We start from the raw sequence: 19922 nt of genomic DNA, 5'->3' as shown, positions 1-19922 counted from the left end.
ATTATGAGGATGGGTAAGAGTAGTTACAACTTAAATTCATACACAAAGGCTGGCACATCTAGGGCGCCTATGGCGCTTACACCTTCAACACCAAAGAACAAGGTTGACACAAGGTTTACTTACTAACCAGCGTGAATACATTCTTCCTCTTGTGAGCCAGACAGAATGACTCCTAGCCTAGTCTATGCCTGAATCTTAGCGTTATTGATATAAACAAGTGTGTTTGCTATCTGCTTCTCACTGAGAACATCCTGCTATCTTCTTAGTTGTAAGATTTCCTACCGGTTCAAACAAATGTGTATGTTACCTGGTTTTCACTGAGAATATCCTGTTATCCTATTATGTGTAAAAATTACCTCACTGAAATTAGATTAGTTCTGAAAAATGCCTCTGTAAAACCTGATTCTGCACCCTTTTCAAAGCATCTTATCGCTAAGAATTATTCGTAGTAAGAATTCCACTTTCTGATGTCATGTTAACATTTAACCTATAAATAAAGACACAAAACCTGACAGAGCAGAGATGCCCGCCTGGTGACCAAGAGAGAAACTCGTGGCTCTCTCGTCTCTCTTCTCACCGACACCATCTCTCCTTCAGGGGACCCTGCACCTGCTGGGGCTGGACTCCAGCAGTCCCCCAATGGTGTTTCCTGATCTCCACGCCTCGCGGCTGGAAGGCACATTTTTACCACTTCCATAACCCTTTCTCTCAGGGTCTCCGCCTCAGCAACGATGAACGAGGCCTGGCTGACCCCTTCTTCTCCTCTCCCTCCTTTCCTTTACCTCTGGGACTGGGGAACTTGGCTTTAGGAAATACAGGGAGAAGCAGCAGCACCAGAAGGAAGAGAGGGGGAGCCCAGGGACTCAAGTTTAACAAAAGACATGAGAGGGGCGCCTGGGTGGCTCAGTCGGTTAAGCCTCCGGCTTCGGCTCAGGTCAGATCTCACGTTCGTGGGTTTGAGCCCCGTGTCAGGCTCTGTGCTGACGACTAGCTCAGAGCTTGGAGCCTGCTTCCGGTTCTGTGTCTCCTTCTCTCTCTGCCCCTCCCCCTCTCATGCTTTGTCTCTCTGTATCAAAATAAATAAAAACATTAAAAAAAAAACTAAAACAAAAGACATGAGAGTCAATGTGATACCACACCTTCCCCAAACGTAGGGTCCAAAAAGTTTCTCTCCTGTTGCCAGGAAGTCTTCTATCACTCCGTTATACTCCTCCTTGGCATTGTTGATCAGGCAGGGCTCAGCCCACACCCGGCTCCTAAAGACAAAAGCACAGAGAAAGCAGGGTGGTGTTTGGAGACCTATCAACAGAGACCCGATCCTGAAAGCACCTGTTGAAACTGGCAGTCTCCTATTCGAGCCAAGTGCATGTGACAACGTGGCCAGCCGTGGAGACGGAGATGATAGATCAGGTCACCTGCGTGGGTCCAAGAGACGGATAAATGAGATCACAACACAGTGTATGGAGGCATTAGCCTCCTGTGCCACAGGCTCAAACTCACGCTGCTAGAATTTTATGTCTCCAACATTGAATGTGACCTTGCAAATATCACTGACCTCTCTGAGCCTGTTTCCTCAACTGGATAAACAAGTGGTAAAGATGAAATAAGACAGCAAATAAAAGCCCTTTATACAATGGTTTATACAATAAATGTTGGTTTCCTTCTCCCCACTTTCAGGAGACCTGATGCGGGGCTTGAGCTCATGAGCCATGAGATCATGACCTAAGCCTAAGTTGGACACTTAACTGACTGAGCCACCCAGGTGCCCCATGAGAGCATTTTATGCCCATAAACACTATTATCAGATTGAACCTTAAGGGATCGCTCTAGCTGCAGTACCCAGAAAATACCTTAAATTACAACAGTGAGTTGTTCTACACACAATAAAGTGTGTAGAAGAATGGGACAAAACGACAGCCCTGGACAACACCAGCACACATGGGGTTGGGCAGAGACGAGCCCACAAAGGAGACCAGAAGGGACAAACCAGGAGGTCCTGGAACCAGGACAGAATTGTGTCATGGGAGCCAGAGGAGGGTCAGCAAAGGCAAAAGAAAAAGAGCAGGACATCAAGACAAGGACTGAAGAGCAGCCGACGTGCTACACAGAGTGAGGCCGGTGGCCCCTCTTACTATGGGAGTTTCTGTGGCGTGACACTGAGAGACACTGGATTCCAGTGGGTCCGAGCTGTGAATGCAGGTCCAAGCTGTGAACGTGGGGGAGTGAGTATCCACATCACCCTTCTAAGAGATGTGGCTAAGAAGGGAAGCAGAAGCGGTGTGGTAGAAGGGAATGTGGAGTCAAGGAGTTTGATTTTTGCTTTGTTTTCCAGTTAGAAGAAATAGAAACATGGTTAGGGGTAGGAAGGAAAGAGCCAGTGGGGGGCAGGGAGGCTACACATTTGAAGAGCCAGGGGTAAATAATGAAGTAGGACCCCACAGGATTGGGGGCGGGGGTGAGTCAGTGATGGCTCCGATGAAGAGATTTAGCTTTAAACAGAAGGAGGGAGGGGCACCTGGGTGGCTCAGTCAGTTAAGCATCCAGCTTTGGCTCAGGTTATGATCTCACAGGTCGTGGGTTGGAGGCCCATGTCGGGCTCTGTGCTGATGGCTAGCTCAGAGCCTGGAGCCTATTTCAGATTCTGTGTCTCCCTCTCGCTCTCTGACCCTCCCCTGCTTGTGCTGGCTCTCTGTGTCCCTCAAAAATAAATTAAAAACAGAAAAAAACAAACAGGAAGGACCCCTCTTCAGAGTCCAGAGGGGAAAAGGGAAGGATAAAGCAGATGAAGATGATTTTTTACATAGAAAACAGGAAGTGGACATAACCATATTTGAGAAATTAAATATTTTCAAATAAGGAAGTGAGGTATGGTGTTTGAATAGGAAAATTGAAGAGAAAAGTCTTCCTTTAAATCTTCCCTTCCCTTCCCCTCCTGTCCCTTCCTCTCTCCTCCTCTCCCATTCCTTACCTTCCTGAGCTAGAAAGGTAAATCAAAGGACTGCTGGTCAATACTGAAAGCATATTTGTAGTTGAATATTACATTTGTTATATTTTCCTAGAAAGCCACATGTCTATATCAACTTTTTAAACAATTTTTTGATGTTTATTTATTTTTGAGAGAGAGAGAAGAATGACAGTGTGAGTGGGGGAGGGGCAGAAAGAGAGGGAGACAGAATCTGAAGCAGGCTCTAGGCTCTGAGCTGTCAGCACAGAGCCTGACACAGGGCTCGAACCCATGAACTGTGAGATCATGACCTGATCCGAAGTCGGATGCTTAACCGATTGAGCCACCCACACACTCCGTCTATTTCTTTTAATTCCAAATTTACCAGAACAACAGAAATGCGTAGTAGAATCAGTATGCGCAGCTGTGTTACTTCTCTCAGACCCCCAGGTACAGAAGAAAGAGAAAAGGGGACGGCAGGACCCGGGGCTAGAAGTTAGAGCAGCAGGGCAGCGCGCAAGGCAGCCTGGGATGCCGGTGAGAGATGAACAACCCCGCGCCGGGGCCACGGAGAGAAGAGGGGCCAGGTCACAAGAGGCTGGCTGCCCGGGAAGAAATGCACAGCTTGGAGGAAGAAAGGCCTCTGGGTGCTTGAAAAGCAGAGACAGTGGGAGTCAGGCCACCAGAGGGCGGGAAGGTCAGGAGGGTGGGGTCAGAGAGTAAATGAGGCGAAGGCACTTAAAATTTCTGCTATGGCAGAGCTCATGATAATGCCCATGGCCAGGACTTACACTGTAGTGTGCCCATGAGTGTGGGGGGCTGAGTTAGGTGGAGAAGGCTCCCTGAATAGAGGAGGCCGAGAAACCCTGAAGCCACCCTCACCCCTGGGTATCGGACAGATAATTCAGATGGAGAAAAAAGTCACCAAAAATGATGTGACAGGGCACCAGCCTGAGAAACGCTGATGACATCAAAGTCAAAAATCTTCAGGGAATTGTTTTGTGATCAGCCTGGAGGTCACAAATAAAAAAGTCCTTAATCTCAGGCTACTTCAGTACGCTACAAAAGAAGGCTAAGGTCAAGCGAGACAGGGGACATCCAAGATACTCCCACCAGCACATTGGTTTCTGTCAGAATCTGGAATGTTCTCAGTTAAGCCGGAATTTTATCACCAGTGGTCTGGTGCAATGAGCGCTGGATGTGCCTGGAAACGCCTGGGCTGGAATTCTGGCTCTGCCAACAGTGTGACTTTGCACAGGCAATTCTACCTGAAGCCTCAGTTTGCTTATCTGAAAGATGGAGACAATAACATCTTGCTCAGAGGTTAGATAAGGACTAGAGATTACCCATAAAGCCGACGAATGACTGGGGTGTGCCTGCTGTCTCCTCTGCCCAGGGTGTCCCTCCTGCGGTAACAGGGACTGGGACTGGTAGCAAAGTTTGCTAGAAGATCCCATCTGTCGCCCTGCATACCTTCACAAGACCCTCAGAGGTGGGGCAAAGACGGACTGGTTGAGTGCCTGACAGGGGAAGGAATGAATCACTATGACCAGTTACATGGATTCTATCCCCTGGATTGAGGTACTCTCTTGTCATTTTATTACAGAGGGTTCAAAACAAAATCATCATTCTCCAGTGTGTTTGGAATACATTATTCCCTCATTTCTCATTAATAGTTCATAGTCAGTACTAACAGAACCTGAGTGAGAGTAAATTCTCTGAAATGACATTCCTTTATGGGGCGGCTGAGAGGTTCCGTCAATTCAGCTCGTCAATTCAACTCATCTGACTGTTGATTTCGGCTCAGGGCAGAATAGTGCGGTTCGTGAGATGGAGCCTGGAGTCAGTGAAGGAAGGGCACCTAGACTTTCAGGACAGGTGTTTCGAGTCTGTGTGCTGGAAGCAGAGGCCAAGGGCATCCCATTTATCCTTCTCCCTGAAGCCCTGGAACTTCACGAGATGCACGATTGAGCCCAGCTACAAAGTCTGAGGCTTGTGACCAATCCCACCAAGGACACCGGCGCTTCCGGGAACTGAGAGCGGAGTCAGGAAATGCACCACACTGCAGGAAGCCAGTGTTTCTGAACTTATAAGTTGAGCAAAACTCTTGTGAGGTAAGGTGGGTTTGCAAGGTCTCCCACCTCAGATGGCGAATATCTGCCCAGCATCTTCACCCACTCAACCCCCACTCAATTTCTGCTTGAGCACCAACCCCCAAGGCGCCTGGCTGACCGATATCAGGAGTGACTTGCCTTCTTAGGTTAAAAATATGTGAACTGTACCTTGTGAAAAAACTTGTTATAGGAGTTTCTTCTTTTGTGATTATAGGAGCAAACATTACATTTCCTGAAAAAACCTGTTTTTCTTCCCCTGGAAAACCTGTTTTTCTTCCCTCAAAAACAGACTATTGACCCCTGCTCACAAAACAACTAACTCTTGCCTTTACTATGCTAAAAACTTTGCCTTGTATTTAAATGCTAAAGATGCCTTCCCCATGTGATAAGCACCTAGTCACCTACTTCAATCACTATTGATAAAGATTATACATGAGTCTTCTACCAGGCTGGGAAAAGTTCTGGGAAACTTTTACATACCAAAGAATTTGTCATCAGAAATTACTGTCTAAGGCAATTGCCACTTCTGTTTTGTACTCCATACATTTTTTCAATAAATAAAGCTGACTCTCTGGTCAGTGCAGAGATGCCTGCCTGGCGAGCAGAAAGAAGCCAAGGCTCTCTCACTCCCTTCTGCCGACACCGGCCATGCTTCAGGGAGCCCTGGACCTGCTGGAGCTGGACTCGGGCACCACACCTTTACTGTCCAACTTTGGATCATTTTACATCAGGATTATGCTGTGCTGGCAGATCATAGGGGGGCCAGGAAATACCTATACTCCTGGGAAAGTTTCCTTCTGCAGAAAACCTTATGAAATCCTTACTTATCTCCATGAAACCCATCTAACTTTGTGAAGGTCTCTCTGTCACCATGGGTTCGGGTTTATGCATCTGGAGCAGACAAAAAAGGAGCTACCGCTTCCTTCTCCAGAGGGAAACAATGACATCAAAGCTGTATATTTCCAGGAATTAAGTTCTAGAGAAAATGGGAAGATTTGGTACAAAGATTACAAAGCAAAGACAATTGCTAGAAGGGAACTCAGAACTTAAAGATACTAATAAAGATCAATCTTCTGAAAAGCACTCCACCAGGTGGCCCAGGGCAGTGACTGATGAGCTCATTCCAGACAGCAGGACTATAGAACTGGAGGAAGGGAGGGAAGGAGGGAGGGAAGGGAGAAAAAGAACACTTCCTCCCGCCTTTTTCAAACCACACGCTTCTTGGCTACAGAGAGGCTGTAGATTTAGAGAGAATGTGAGACTGTCCCAAGAACCAAGGCACTGGGGCCACTGGTCAGAGGTCTCCTCGGCTCAAGGTCAGTCCAACCTTGCCTGTGGGGGGTCTTGTCTCCTACCTGGGTCCAACTTCCGCCGAAACCAGATCTCCGATGGCCAAAGCTATCAGATAGGAGGGGATGGGCTGACACATCTGGAAGAAGAACTTATTTGGACCTCTCTTCTCCCAGGTGTTAGCACTCATCACAGCTGTGAAGCCATCTGGGACCTGACAACAGAGAAAGCTTAGGAGATTTTACCTGGACAGAGTCTCCTTTTGATTAGCTTAAAGGACAGCATGGCAGGCAACCTGCATGGTGATGGCAATGACCTGGAGCCCATCTTGGGGAACACAAAGGTTTCAAGACACTAAACTTGTGCTAAGCTGATGAGACTCAGCACAGTTAAAATTCCTGTACATGAAGGAATTCTACAGAGGTGCTACTGGATAGAAGTAACAGTTTACCAGCTGAAATGTGGCCACACAGATCTGGAATTATATTTTCAATTCCAAGGGCAAGTACATTTAACTTTAGACCTCTTACCTCAATAAGAGCTGAATATGTGTATTTCACTGCAGGAGTGTCGAAGCAAGGGAAGAAGGCCCTGTTTAGGACAGCCTGGCCCTGGGTATAGACAAAAGGCTTCTTCTTTCCTGCAGTCTGCTCCGGAGCCAGCCAGCAAACCTAAGAGAATAAAAAATTTAAAACTGACACCCCCTACATAAGCTCAGTCCAGCCAGAGAAAATTGGCTGGCATGGGAGAATTTTAGGGAATCCTTACAGTCTGGCCCTAACTGTGAAGCTCTCTTCTACAGTGTATTTAATCTACCCCAGAATCCAAGCCAAGGTATGGTATCTGCTTCACATGGAAGAAACCCTACAAAGGGTCTATTCCTGTTTCCCATTGGGCATCTCAAGAATTCCAGACATGGCCTTGGGCACCTGGGTGGCTCAGTTGGTTAAGAATTCCAGACATGGCCTCTGACTCTGGCATACTGTCTTCCTCCTCTGAGTCCTTCACACTGTAGTTGTTTCCCATCAAAAAAACAGAACGGGGCACCTGGGTGGCTCAATTGGTTAAGCATCCGACTTCGGCCCAGGTCATGATCTCATGGTTTGCGGGTTAGAACCCCGCATCAGGCTCTGTGCTGACAGCTCGGAGGCTGGAGGCTGCTTCAGATTCTGTGTCTCCTCCTCTCTCTCTGCCACTCCCCAGCTAGTGTTCTTTCTCCCTCTTGAAATTAAATAAACATTAAAAAAAATAAGGAAGCAGCTATATTTGAACTTGAGGTAGAAGTCACAGAAAAGTAGAAGTGAAATGGGAGGAGTCTGTGATTAATATGTGTTCTCCAAGGGTGCCTGGGTGGCACAGTCTGTTATGTGGTGGACTCGGTTTTGGCTTAGGTTATGAGCTCATGGTTTGTGAGTTCAAGCCCTGCACTGGGTTCTGTGCTGACAGCACCAAGCCTACTTGGGATTCTCTCTCTTTTTCTCTGTCCCTTCCCCACTCACATTTTCTTTCTCTCAAAATAAATAAACAAAAAAATTTTTTTCTTAAAAATAGTGTTCTCCATTCCTGAAACTAAAACTCTTTCAGAATAAATGTATTTTACATTATAGGCATTGGCTATATAGAACTCTTTAAAAAATTTTTTTTAAAGATTTTTTAAATGTTTTTTATTTATTTCTGAGGGACAGTGAGAGACAGCATGAGCAGGGAAGGGTCAGAGAGAGAGGAAGACACATAATCTGAAGACAGGCTCCACGCTCTGAGCTAGCTGTCAGCACAGAACCCGATGCGGGGCCAGAATCCATGAACTGTGAGATCATGACCTGAGCCGAAGCTGGACGCTTAACTGACTGAGCCACCCAGGTGTCCCTTAAAGATTTTTAAGTAATCTCTACACCAAATGTGGGACTCGAACTTACAACCCTGAGATCAAGAGTCGCACATTACACTGACTGAGCCAGTGAGGCACCCTGGCTATATACAATTCTTAATTTGTTTTCTGTTAGCCTTTAACCAAGGGCAAATCTGGATGATTATTACAAACCCAATTTTTGCCTACAGCAAAAAGTTCATTTACCACATAGATATAACTGGGTGGGGGGTGGGGAAGGAGGTTATGCCAACACTAAATGCCATTGAGAATTTAGAGAAGGATTAGGTAAATCCGGAAAACAAGATTTTCTGGCTTAAAGGTGAGGAGGACTGAGATGCTTGGAAAGGAAAGAAGACATTCTCAAGCAGGTGGACAGAACATGAAGAAAGGCACAGATGGACAGTCTCTGGGAGCGGGTGGTAGGTTCCAGAGACAGAGTTGGGAGGCATGCCTTGGCAGGTGCACTTTGAAAGGCTTTGAACACCGGTGTTTGGGACCTACTTTTAAGAGGCATACGGAGGCCACATGGAGATGCTGACTTTTTCTCTGTTTGAGATTTGTGTGCATGTGTGTGAAGATTCTAATGAGTCTCCTTCCAAACAGTATATTACAGATGGAAAGAAGGAGAAAGAAATACCACGTGGTATTTCTGTGGACTGGAGAAACCAGCACGACTTCAGCCAGGTGAGTGACGTCAACCCCCGACAGTCACAGATCATGGTGGTATTGTGTACATTCATAATGATGTGATGAAAATGGCACTCTACTCTGGTGACACTCCACTAAATGCTGCTGTGAACCTAAAACAGCTGTAAAAAAATAAACTTTTCATTTTTTTATTTTTTAATTATCCCAGTCTGATCATGGGAGAAACAGACAAATTCCAACAGAGAAGCATTCTACAATATATCCGACCAATACTCCTCAAAATTGTCAAAGCCATCAAAAACTAGGAAAGTCTGAGAAATTATCCTAGCCAAGGGGAGCCTAAGGATACATAAAAGCAAATATCCTGTGGTATTCTGGATGGGATCCTGGAACAGAAAAAGATACAAAGTAAAAATGAAGAAAAGCTGAAAAAGACTATGATCTTTACTTAATAATATTGTATCAGTGTTGGTTCCTTAATTGTAACAAAGGTATCATACTTGTAAAATGCAAAGAGTGGAAACTGTGGAGGGGTATATGGAAACTCTGTACTATCTGCTCACCTGTCTTGCTAATCTAAACTGTTTTTTTTAATCTTATTAAAGAAAGAAATTTAAGGTGTCGATAGGGAGAGCTAACCCACGGTGTTCACCAGGCACCAGGCACTGTACTAGGCACTTATACAAAGACAGTGCACTTTAACTTCTGTCAAACTCATAGCCTAGTACCTGGCACATCTTAATAGATACCGGTCGGGGCACCTGGGTGGCTCAGTCAGTTGAGCGTCCAACTTCAGCTCAGGTCATGATCTCACAGTTCGTGGGTTCGAGCCCCGCATCGGGCTCTGTGCTGACAGCTAGCTCAGAGCTTGGAGCCTGTCTTCAGATTCTGTGTCTCCCTCTCTCTCTGACCTTCCCTGCTCATGCTCTCTTTCTCTCTCTCTCAAAAATAAATAAAACATTTAAAAAATTGATACTGGTCATCCCTTCCACCATACTATCATTTCTTATTCATCATCTTTGGTTGAGGTTTTTTTTTTTTTTGGTTTGTTCAGAACATCAAGGAGAGAATGAAGAAGCCTGGAATACAAGGACTCTTGTACTTGTCTGAAGAGTCTAAAGTCAGGGAGAGGCTGCTACCTACAGTGATTAAGGGGATAGTCCTCACTTGGGAAGGTGGCAATGAGAAGGAATACATACAAGTGCCTTAAATGCAGGCCTTCACAGGGCAAAGAACAAAGTGTGGATCTCTACTGTTCTGTCTCTATGAAAGCTATTTTGTTCTGATTTTTTTTTAAGTTCACTTATTTATTTTTGAGAGAGGGCAAGCGAGAGCGTGCCCGAGTACAAGCACATGAACCGGGGAGAGACAGAGAGAGAGGGAGAGAATACCAAGCAGGCTCTGCTTTCTCCTCACGGAGCAGGAGCCAGAGACAGAGCAGAAAGCGGGGCTCACTTTCACCAGCCCATGAGATCACGGCCTGAGCAGAAATCAAGAAGTCAGCTGCTCAACTGACTGAGTCACCCAGGATCCCCTCCTTTTGTTGTTTAATCCGAGGTGCCGCTTTCAGCAGGCAATTTCAGAGAGGGCTTAATTTTTCCAGTTATCCTGTTGAATTCCTAGTTCCTGCCCCAAACCAGAAATCAGGATATGACAGAACAACCAAACACATTTACAGATATATTACATTGCCCTTGGAGGGTTTTTCCTTTGCCTTAGAAGTCAATTTGCATTGCTTTGTTTGGACTTTGCCTTTCTTACAAATTCTGCCACAGGTTCACTTACTCCCTGAATAGCAAAACATGGGACCAGAACTGCTCTTGGAGCCAGCTCTGAGTGCAAGGGAACTGCTAGCTAGATAAGTAAACTGTCTGTGGGCTAGCAGCCTACGCTGACACTTGTAAGCCACCCCACCTAAGGAAGGACTGGCAACCACAACCTCAGGACTCTCTGTGAAGGAGTTTCTGACTTTTACAAATATAAGCCCCATAACCACCCAGCCTTTCAGACCAACATTTGTCCCCCATCAACAGGGAGAGGGCCAGGTTATTACAAAGCCTAGTACACCCTCATTCTGTTTCTCACTTGTACTCAAATTCTTCCTTTAATCAACTCTAGAACTTCGCAGAAGTTCTAAATAACTATGGGGGTTCGGGATTAGGTCAGCCTGGGGCACTACAAGAGCACTTAGAACAAAGGGCTGAGTCAGCATCCAGGGCTAATTAGCCGGCATTGTCCAGGGCTGCCATCAAGGGGAAAAACCAGGTAGCTCGTTGTCAGGGACCTAGGCCCCAAAGCTCCGTGAAACATTAAATTCGGTTTATAAATAGCTCGTTATCCAGAAAGCCGCCTAGGCTAAGGTTTCCTCTGCGGGCAGACCTGGCGATCAGCCAGGGCTGCGTGATGAGGGGGGAACAACGGGGACCGGCCACCATAGTCGCTAGGGAGCAGAGGCAGGAAGGGTGGAAAGGACGAAGGGCGCGCAGCACGGAGGTTGCCCTGCAGCCAACAGAGGGAAAGCGGGAAAGCAGCCTGGGAAGACCGGGAGCCCAGGGCGGGAGGGCGGGAGGCGTGCCCAGGAGTGCTCCGAGGCCCGTCTCCGGCAGGGCGGAAGCGTCGATCTTCCCTTGTCCCGGGGTGGGGGTGAGTGCCGGCCCGGAGGCCAACTCGGAAGGCCGGAAGGGCGGGCAAGAAGAGGCCGGGTGAGGCCGGCGGCGGGGCCGGGCAGGGGGGCTAACTCACCCCGGGTCCCTCCCCGACGCGGTAGGTGAGCAGAACCTGGAAACGCTCGCCGGCCGGGCAAGGCTGCGGAAGGGCCACGCACAGGGCCTGGCCGTAGTGCGAGAAGGGCTGCGTCCGGAAGGGCACGGGCTCTGCGGGCTGCTCCTCCGAGCCGGGAGCCTGCCGCCGCAGCGCCGCCGCCGTCACCTCGAGGCACGGGTGCGAGTCGAGCCGCAGCTCGGCGGCGCCCTCGGGCACCAGGCAGCGCAGCTCCAGGACCGCGGTGCCGCTCAAATTCCGGCTGCCCGGGCCGGGCCCGGGAGGCCCGAACTCGGCCCGCAGGTCCAGGTGCAAGTGCAGCATCTTGAAAGCCCGGAAATTGGAGGCCGAGGCCACGTCCACGGCCTGCGCGGAGCGCAGCGGCCGCGGGGCCGCGCAGCAGCCGCTCGGAGACCCGTCGCTCGCCATGGTCCCACAGCGCTGGTGGGGCAAGCGCCGGGAAATCCCACCGGCTCCGCCGACTGCAGAGGGAAGCCCCGCCTCGAGCACCCCGCCCCGCTTCAGGCCCCGCCCCTCCGACCACGCCCCCAGGGAGACCAGGGCTGGGTCACGCCCCTCTCCAAAAACCTGAGACCTGACAGCACACCTCTCCCTTGCTCACCAAGGCTACACACTTTCAGCTTTATCCGAGGTACCTCTGGACTTTGCAAAGAAGGTACACTGGGATAATTTGGTCCACATTTGCCCAAATTCATCGTACTGCGATGTTACAGTAGTCCGACTGGCAGTACCTTTCTCGGCTGACGTTTCAGTTTCCTAATCTTCCAGGAAGGTAGCAGAATGTAGATTGAGCCCTGGATCAGAGGAGTCAGAGTTCACGATCTCGCACTCTAAGCTCGACCAATTATTAGGACTGTGTGTCACCTTGGGCAAATCGCTGCCGACAAAGACGAATCTCTCCAAGCCCCTTTCCGCACCTGTAAGACAGGAGTACTACCTCTCTCACGAGTTCACTGTGGGAACTCAACGGAGTAGTTGGTCAAGCACACGTGGTAAACACAGAATTCCAGACCCAGGTTCATCCCAGGAGATGCCAAGCACACCTGTCTTCAAATTCCTCCACCATGGAATAGTGAGTCAGCACCATACAACTTAATGGCTTGGCTGTCCAAGGTGTGTCAGTTTTATTTCCCGGGTTGTTGTGAGCCAGGGTTACCTCTGCTTTATACTTTGTTTCTCTTCTGTATGAATAAGGTTGTGATAACCCTTCTGTGAGTAGCAGCCAGTCAGTGATATTTTCATGAATCAGGTAGGAAACGAGATTTTAAAAAGACAATATAGGGAGTTTTTCATAAAACTCATAAGAATTATTTTCACAAAAAAATGTTTCCTACTTTTACAGCATTAAACTTTTATTTAATGAAATGTTTATAGTAGTTTTTTAAAATCCCATATAAGGTCAGTGGTTTAACTTACTTGTCAGTGAAATCCAAAAACTTTGGAAAAGCACTTTCTGTGGCTTTAAGCACAGTACTTGGTAACTGTTAGACGTTCACTACATCTGCCTCCAAATTATTCATTCTCTGCTGCTGCACATTTTTGTTGAACATTTACTATACACCAGCCATTAGGCTGGTGCTGGGGGTACAATTTTAACAAATCTGCCACAGTCCCTATCCTTGTGGTGTTCACAGTTTAGCTCACATTTTAACTGACAGACAAAAAACAAAACAAAACCAGGTCATGACAATTCCACGTGCTGGAATTCTCTGGGAAGAAGAGTATGCCATGGGAACACAAGGGAGAGAGACACAGAGCCCGATCTTTATAGTTAAATATTGCTGGAGCAAGAGGACCTATTATCTATGGCTGTAGGAGTTATTTTCTCCTTTTAGTGTTAAAAACTTTCTGTGAATATTCCCATCTTTCCTATTTCTACTTCCCTGCATGGCTCCCAGGGTCTGATTTACCTCTAGATGGTATTTGTAACAACTCAGAGCAGTCAGGAAGGCCGCCTTCTCTATAGAAAGATGCCACAGATACTTTATAAAGATACTGAGTAGCTCAGTCTTTTAAGAAAGATACTAAATAGCTCAGTTGGTTACAGGTTGGACTCTTGATTTCAGCTCAGGTCATGATCTCTCAGTTGGTGGTATTGAGCTCTGCATCTGGCTGTGCCAATAACATAGAACCCGCTTGGATTCTCTCTCTTCCTGTCTCTCTGCCCCTCCCCTACTCCTGCTCTTTCTCTCTCTCTCAAAATAAATAAATAAAATAAACTTTAAAAAAAAGACTGCAGGCACAACCCACCTTTCCCCCAATTTGCTTTCATTATTTACTTTTTAATGTTTAGATGCAACACAGCTTGCAAATTTCAAAGTAATGGCTTAAAATCTTCTAGAATAGATGAAAATTATTTTATAGGTTTAAAAGTCACAACAAATTCCAGACAACAAAAGAAAAATCTACATATAGGCATGTTTTAGTAAAGTTGGGCAAGTCTAAGACATAAAGATCTTAAGAACAGCCAAAGAAAAAAGACAGATTATTTCTAAAAGAATGACAGTTGTAAACTGGATCAGCAGTAGAGCTCTCATTAATAATGAAAGCCAGAGATATTATCTTCAAAATACTGCAGAAATAAAAAGAGTGTCAGCTAAGAATTGTATATGCTACTGAAATATTATTCAAGAGTGAAGGCATGGGGTGCCTGGGTGGCTCAGTTGGTTAAGTGTCCAACCTTGGCTCAGGTCATGCTCCCACAACTCATGGGTTCGAGCCCCGCGTCAGGCTCTGTGCTGACAGCTTGGAGCCTGGAGCCTGCTTCAGATTCTGTGTCCCCCTCTCTCTCTGCTCCTCCCCTGATCATGCTCTCTCTTGCTCTCAAAAATAAATAAACATTAAAAAATATTTTTTAAAAAAGTGAAGGCAAAGAGATTTTTAGATAACAAAAATTTAGAGTGTTTACCTTTTTTTTAAAGTTTTTGTTTTTAGAAAGACAGAGACAATGTGAGTGGGGAAGGAGCAGAGAGGGAGAGAGAATCCCAAGCAGGCTCCATGCTGCCTGCACAAGCCGGACTCGGGGCTCAGACTCACAAAACCATGAAATCATGACCTGAGCTCAAACCAAGAGTCGGATGTCCAACCAATTGAGCCACCCAGGTGCCCTGAGAATGTTTACCTTTACCTTCTTCCACTGAAGAAATTCAAAAGAATTACCTGAAGAAGGAAAATGATCACACAAGGAAGTAGTGAGATGCAGGAAGGAATCATGGGCTAAAAAGAAAGTGGGTAAATTTAAGCTAACATTGTATAAAGCAATAATAATAAAATATTAATAACATTTGCATGAAGGAATCAGAATGAAACAAAAATATTAGACTAAAAGAACATAAGACAAGAAAAGTGGTTGAAGTTAAAGCATTCCAAGTGCTTGTATTATTATGAGAGTAGATTTAGGGGTAAGTATGGGATTTTCTTAAGTATGTGTGTTAATATTTTAAAGGAAACCACTTAAAGAATATAATTTGAGGGGCATCTGAGTGGTTCAGTTGGTTAAGCATCTGACTTTTTTTTTTTTTAAGTTTATTTATTTTTGAAAGAGACAGGGGCAGTGCAAGTGGGGAAGGGGCAGAGAGAGAGGGAGACAGAAAATCCCAAGCAGGCTACTCACTGTCAGTGCAGAGCCCCATGTGGCTGGACCCACAAAACCAGAGATCATGACCTGAGCCAAAACCGAGTCAGATGCCTAACTGACTGAGACATCCAAGTGCCCCAAGCATCTAACTCTTGATTTCGGCTCAGGTCATGGTCTCACGGTTTGTGGGTTTGAGCCCTGAATCTGGCTCTGCACTGACAGTGTAGAGCCTGCTTGGGATTCTCTTTCCCTCTCTCCCTCTCCCTCTGTCTCTCTCTACTCCTTCTCTCTCTCTCTGTTCTCAAAATAAACAAACTTAAAAAAAATAAAGAATATAATTTGAATATAATTTACCTGTCAGTGTTCTAGCTCCTAAATTGGGGGATGTACCTAATAAAATAGGCTCAAAATATATTTTAAAAACAACAACATGGGGCACCTGGGTGGCTCAGTCAGTTGAGCGTCCAACTTCAGCTCAGGTCCTGATCTCACAGTTCGTGGGTTTGAGCCCTGCATCAGGCTCTGTGCTGACAGCTAGCTCAGAGCCTGGAGCCTGCTTCAGATTCTGTGTCTCCCTCTCTCTCTGACCCTCCCCTGCTTGCACTGTCTCTGTCTCTCAAAAATAAATAAAAAACATAAAAACAAAATTTTAAATAAAAAAAAACCAACAACAGAATTATAAGGGCAAATGGACAAATTCACCAACAGAATGAGAGACCTTACACATCTCAGTAATTAGCAGCTCAAACAGACAAAAGTCATATAGACATAAAAGATCTGTACAAAAATGTCATGATCTTGACCTGATCAGCACATAGCAAACTTTGCACCTAACAATTAGAGAAGACACCATTTTCAAGAACACTTAAGACAATTACAAAAACTAACCATAGCTGGGCCAGGAACAAGTCTCAACAAATCAAAGAATCGACGGCAGACAGAACATTCCTCTAACCACAATGCCATTAAATTAAAACCAACACTGGGAGACAGTGCTCCATGGACCCCATGCCATTCTGCACACCTTGCAGAAGGAGGCACTGACTGTCTTTTGTCCTAAGACTACCTTTTCAAGAATGTTTGTATAGCAAACTTTGCAAGACAGTGACTCCCTCTGGAGCCGAGTGTAAGTGTGTTTACCATAGTGGTTCTCAACAAGGTGCGGTTTTGCTCCCGAGAAGATATTTGACAACATCTAGAGATATAGTCAGTGGTGACAACTGGGAGAGGAGGCACTTCTGACATCCAGTGGGCAGAAGCCAGGGATGCTACTAAACACTCTGCAGTGCACACGGGTGGTCCCCACAGCTGAGAATTGTTCAACCCCAAATGTCCACAGTGGCAAGGCTGATCAACTCTGGCTTTATAACCTCAGAAGTTATTGTGTCTCCCTTTGGTACACAGGGAATGAAGGTAATACCTTCGTTAAAGCAAAGAGCAGGGATGCTATTCCCAAACTCAAGGTCCTTCTCCTATAATGCAACTCATTCTATGTGCGGCATCCGTCTGGATCCACCACGGGACTTGGGAGCAAAGGAAACAATACAAATGCTGATCCTCTGGATATTGCTATTACTGTGATAATCTATCTTTTGTTTTTGAACCCCTCAAATATAATGAGTGGAAAGCAAAATTGCATAAGAATGCATGTGGTATACCATTTATATTCTTTTGCATACGGTTTAGTATTAGCTGCAAATATAGTAAAAATATGAAGACATCTGACTTCACTAGGGGATGGAGGGAAGTATAAAAAAATAGTACGAGCACCCTTTCAAAGAGAAGACTAGATAAACTACAATCTATGATATTTCTAAACCAATCAGAGAACTGTCATCCCAGGACGACCTACTGGCCAAGCATCTGGAGAGCCGGGCATCAGGAGGATAAGCAGCGTGGGGTCTCTTACCTGGGGTAGATGCCACCAGACAGAGTAATTAAGTTCTGTTCGTTAATGAGTTGGTGAAGGCTGAAGTGGGCTGGCGAGCTACTAGAGGAACCACAGAAACTGGAGTTTGTGCCCTCTTACAGGTTTTCCTCTATAGGCTCACAGAAGAGATTAGAAAGAGCCCAAAAACTGGCACCTTGGTGGCTCAGTCAGGTAAGTGCCCGACTCAATTTCAGCTCAGGTCATTACCTCATGGTTCATGAGTTTGAGCCCTACACTGGGCTCTGCACTGACAGCTTGGGACCTGCTTGAGATTCTCTCTCTCTCCCTTTCCCTGTTCCTCTGCCACTCATGCTCTTTCACTCTCTCTCAAAATAAATAAATAACCTTAAAAAAAAAATCCCAAGGAAGTGTTTTGGTGCAGGCCTGGGAGAGGGTACAACGGCCAGAGCTGGAAAGTCATGATCCACTGGGATGTTTTTTTCCTAAAGAGCATAAACTTTAATCTGCAGGGGAAGAGTAATATAAAAGAGGAGCTCGTTAAAAAGAAAAATCACTGCAATTGCGGGAAGGGAACAGAAAAAAAAATCTGGGGGCGCCTGGGTGGCTCAGTCGGTTAAGCCTCCAACTTCAGCTCAGGTCAGATCTCATGTTCGTGGGTTCGAGCCCCGCGTCAGGCTCTGTGCTGACAGCTAGCTCAGAGCCTGGAGCCTGCTTCCCGTTCTGTGTCTCCTTCTCTCTCTGACCCTCCCCCTCTCATGCTCTGTCTCTCCTGTATCAAAAATTAATAAAACATTAAAAAAAATTTTAAAAAGAAAAAAAAATCTGTCGCAGGGGGATGGGCAGGCATTTTTGCTGGGTCCAGGACAAGTGAGAAGGAGCAAGGAAAATAAGACTACCCTCCTTAGGCAGGGACATGATACCTACCTAAATCCGAGGCCTAACCAGAACAAGGAACACTCCATCACCCCTCTCCCAAGCTAACAAACTTCTAGAAACCAGTAAAAGTAAAATACTGGTGGGAGAGGGACAGGAGGACAAAAGCATGCAAAGAGAAGTCCTAAAGCTAAGGACAGATACTGTTCTGACAAATAACCACCCTAAGACCCAGATAGCACTATAGGATTTAAAAAAAATTTTTTAATGCTTATTTATTTTTGACAGAGAGACAGAATGTGAGAGGGGTAGGAGCAGAGAGAGAGGGAGACACGGAATCTGAAGCAGGATCCAGGATCTGAGCCGTCAGCACAGAGCTCGGCGCGGTGGCTCAAACTCACAAACTGTGAGAGATCATGACCTGAGCCGAAGTTGGATGCTTAGCCCACTGAGCCACCCAGTGCCCCTACAGGAATTTGATGCCTGTGGTACACTGAAGGTGACATTAGCAACAAGAAACCTCAAACCCAGACCAAACCGCAACTAGACTAATTCATCCCTTATCCCCAGGAAATACCTAGGAAAGGTATTTCCATTTCCAGATAAATTTTATATACCTCAGTGTCTGCTATATCCTACAATAGGTCTAATTTTCAAAAGAAATTTTTTGAAGTACATGAAAACATCAGAACTAGATGTGACCCAGATGTTGGGACAGGGAATTTAAAATAATTATGATTAATACGTTAAAGAGTCTGATGGAAAAGACGAGTAATATGCAAGATGGGGAATCTCTGCAAAGAGATGGAAACTATTTAAAAAACTCAAGATGGGGGTGGGGGGCCTGGGGGGCTCAATCGGTTAAGTGTGCGATTTTGGCTCAGGTCATGATCTCATGGTGAGTTCAAGCCCTGCATCAAGCTCTGTGCTGACAGCTCAAAGCTGAAGCCTGCCTCAGATTCTATCTCCCTCTCTCTCTGCCCCTCCCCTACTCATACTGTCTCTCTCTAAAATAAACATTAAAAAAAATTTTTTTTAATCAAGTGAAAATGTTAGTAATGTAAAACACGGTACCAGAGATGAGAAATGTCTTTACCAAGCTCATCAGTAGACTCAACACAGCCAAAGAAGAGATTTGAGTAAGTCAGCAGAAATTACCCAACTTAAATACAAAGGAAAACCATAGGAAACAAAAATATGACATCTAAGAGATGCTGGACAATAGCAAACAGTCTAACCCATCCATAATTGGAATCCCAGAGAGTGGAATATGAAGAAAAAACCCCAAGAATTTTCCAAAAATAACAACAGACATGAAGCCGCAAAGAAGCTAAGAAACCACCAAGAAGGATAAACGCCAGATGAAAAAAGAACACCTTAGCATACCATATTTTTAAAAACACAAGGAATAACTTTTGAAGACAGCTAGAGAATAAAACATATACGGGGGAACAGAGATAATTACAGTAAGCTTCTAGTCAGGAACAATGTAAACCACACATCAATGAAGTGACTAAAGCACTAAAAGAAAAAACTGTTAACCTACAGAAAATATTTTTTTAAGTTTATTTTGAGACAAAGTGCATGCAAGCAAGCAAGCGAGCAGGGGAGGGGCAGAGAGAGAGGGAGAAAGAGAAACCCATCCAAACTTCCTTCTTTTCTTTATAAAATTTTTAATGTTTATTTTTGAGAGAGACAGACAGAGGAGGGGCAGAGAGAGAAGGAGACACAGAATCTGAAGCAGGCTCTAGGCTCCGAGCTGTCAGCACAGAGCCCGATCCCACAGGCCATGAGATAATGACCTGAGCTAAAGTCGTTTAACCATCTGAGGCACCCAGGCGCCCCTAAACTTCATTCTTAAGAAACCAGATAAGGGGCAAGTGGGTGGCTCAGTCGATTAAATGACTGATTTGGTTTTGGTTTGGGTCAAGATC

General features: G+C 45.8%; 1 protein-coding gene across 2 annotated transcripts in view; it reads right to left on the bottom strand.

Annotated features, from left to right (window-relative positions):
• The window catches only part of RNPEP (arginyl aminopeptidase), a 21252-nt gene extending 9137 nt beyond the window's left edge, over positions 1 to 12115 (bottom strand). For both annotated transcript variants that reach the window (XM_029935459.1, XM_029935460.1), the window contains exons 1-4: positions 11609 to 12115; positions 6879 to 7019; positions 6414 to 6562; positions 1140 to 1256 (exon numbers count right to left, since the gene is read on the bottom strand). In XM_029935459.1, the coding sequence (XP_029791319.1) occupies positions 1140 to 1256; positions 6414 to 6562; positions 6879 to 7019; positions 11609 to 12055 (854 nt within the window). In that variant the 5' untranslated portion in view covers positions 12056 to 12115. The remainder of the gene's footprint in view (positions 1 to 1139; positions 1257 to 6413; positions 6563 to 6878; positions 7020 to 11608) is intronic.
• Between the last annotated feature and the right edge of the window lie 7807 nt (positions 12116 to 19922).

This window comes from Suricata suricatta, chromosome 3, assembly GCF_006229205.1.
Source record: "Suricata suricatta isolate VVHF042 chromosome 3, meerkat_22Aug2017_6uvM2_HiC, whole genome shotgun sequence".
NCBI lineage: Eukaryota > Metazoa > Chordata > Mammalia > Carnivora > Herpestidae > Suricata > Suricata suricatta.
The sequence above is the reverse complement of the archived record's forward strand: the minus strand, read 5'-3'. Positions and strand labels throughout refer to the sequence as shown.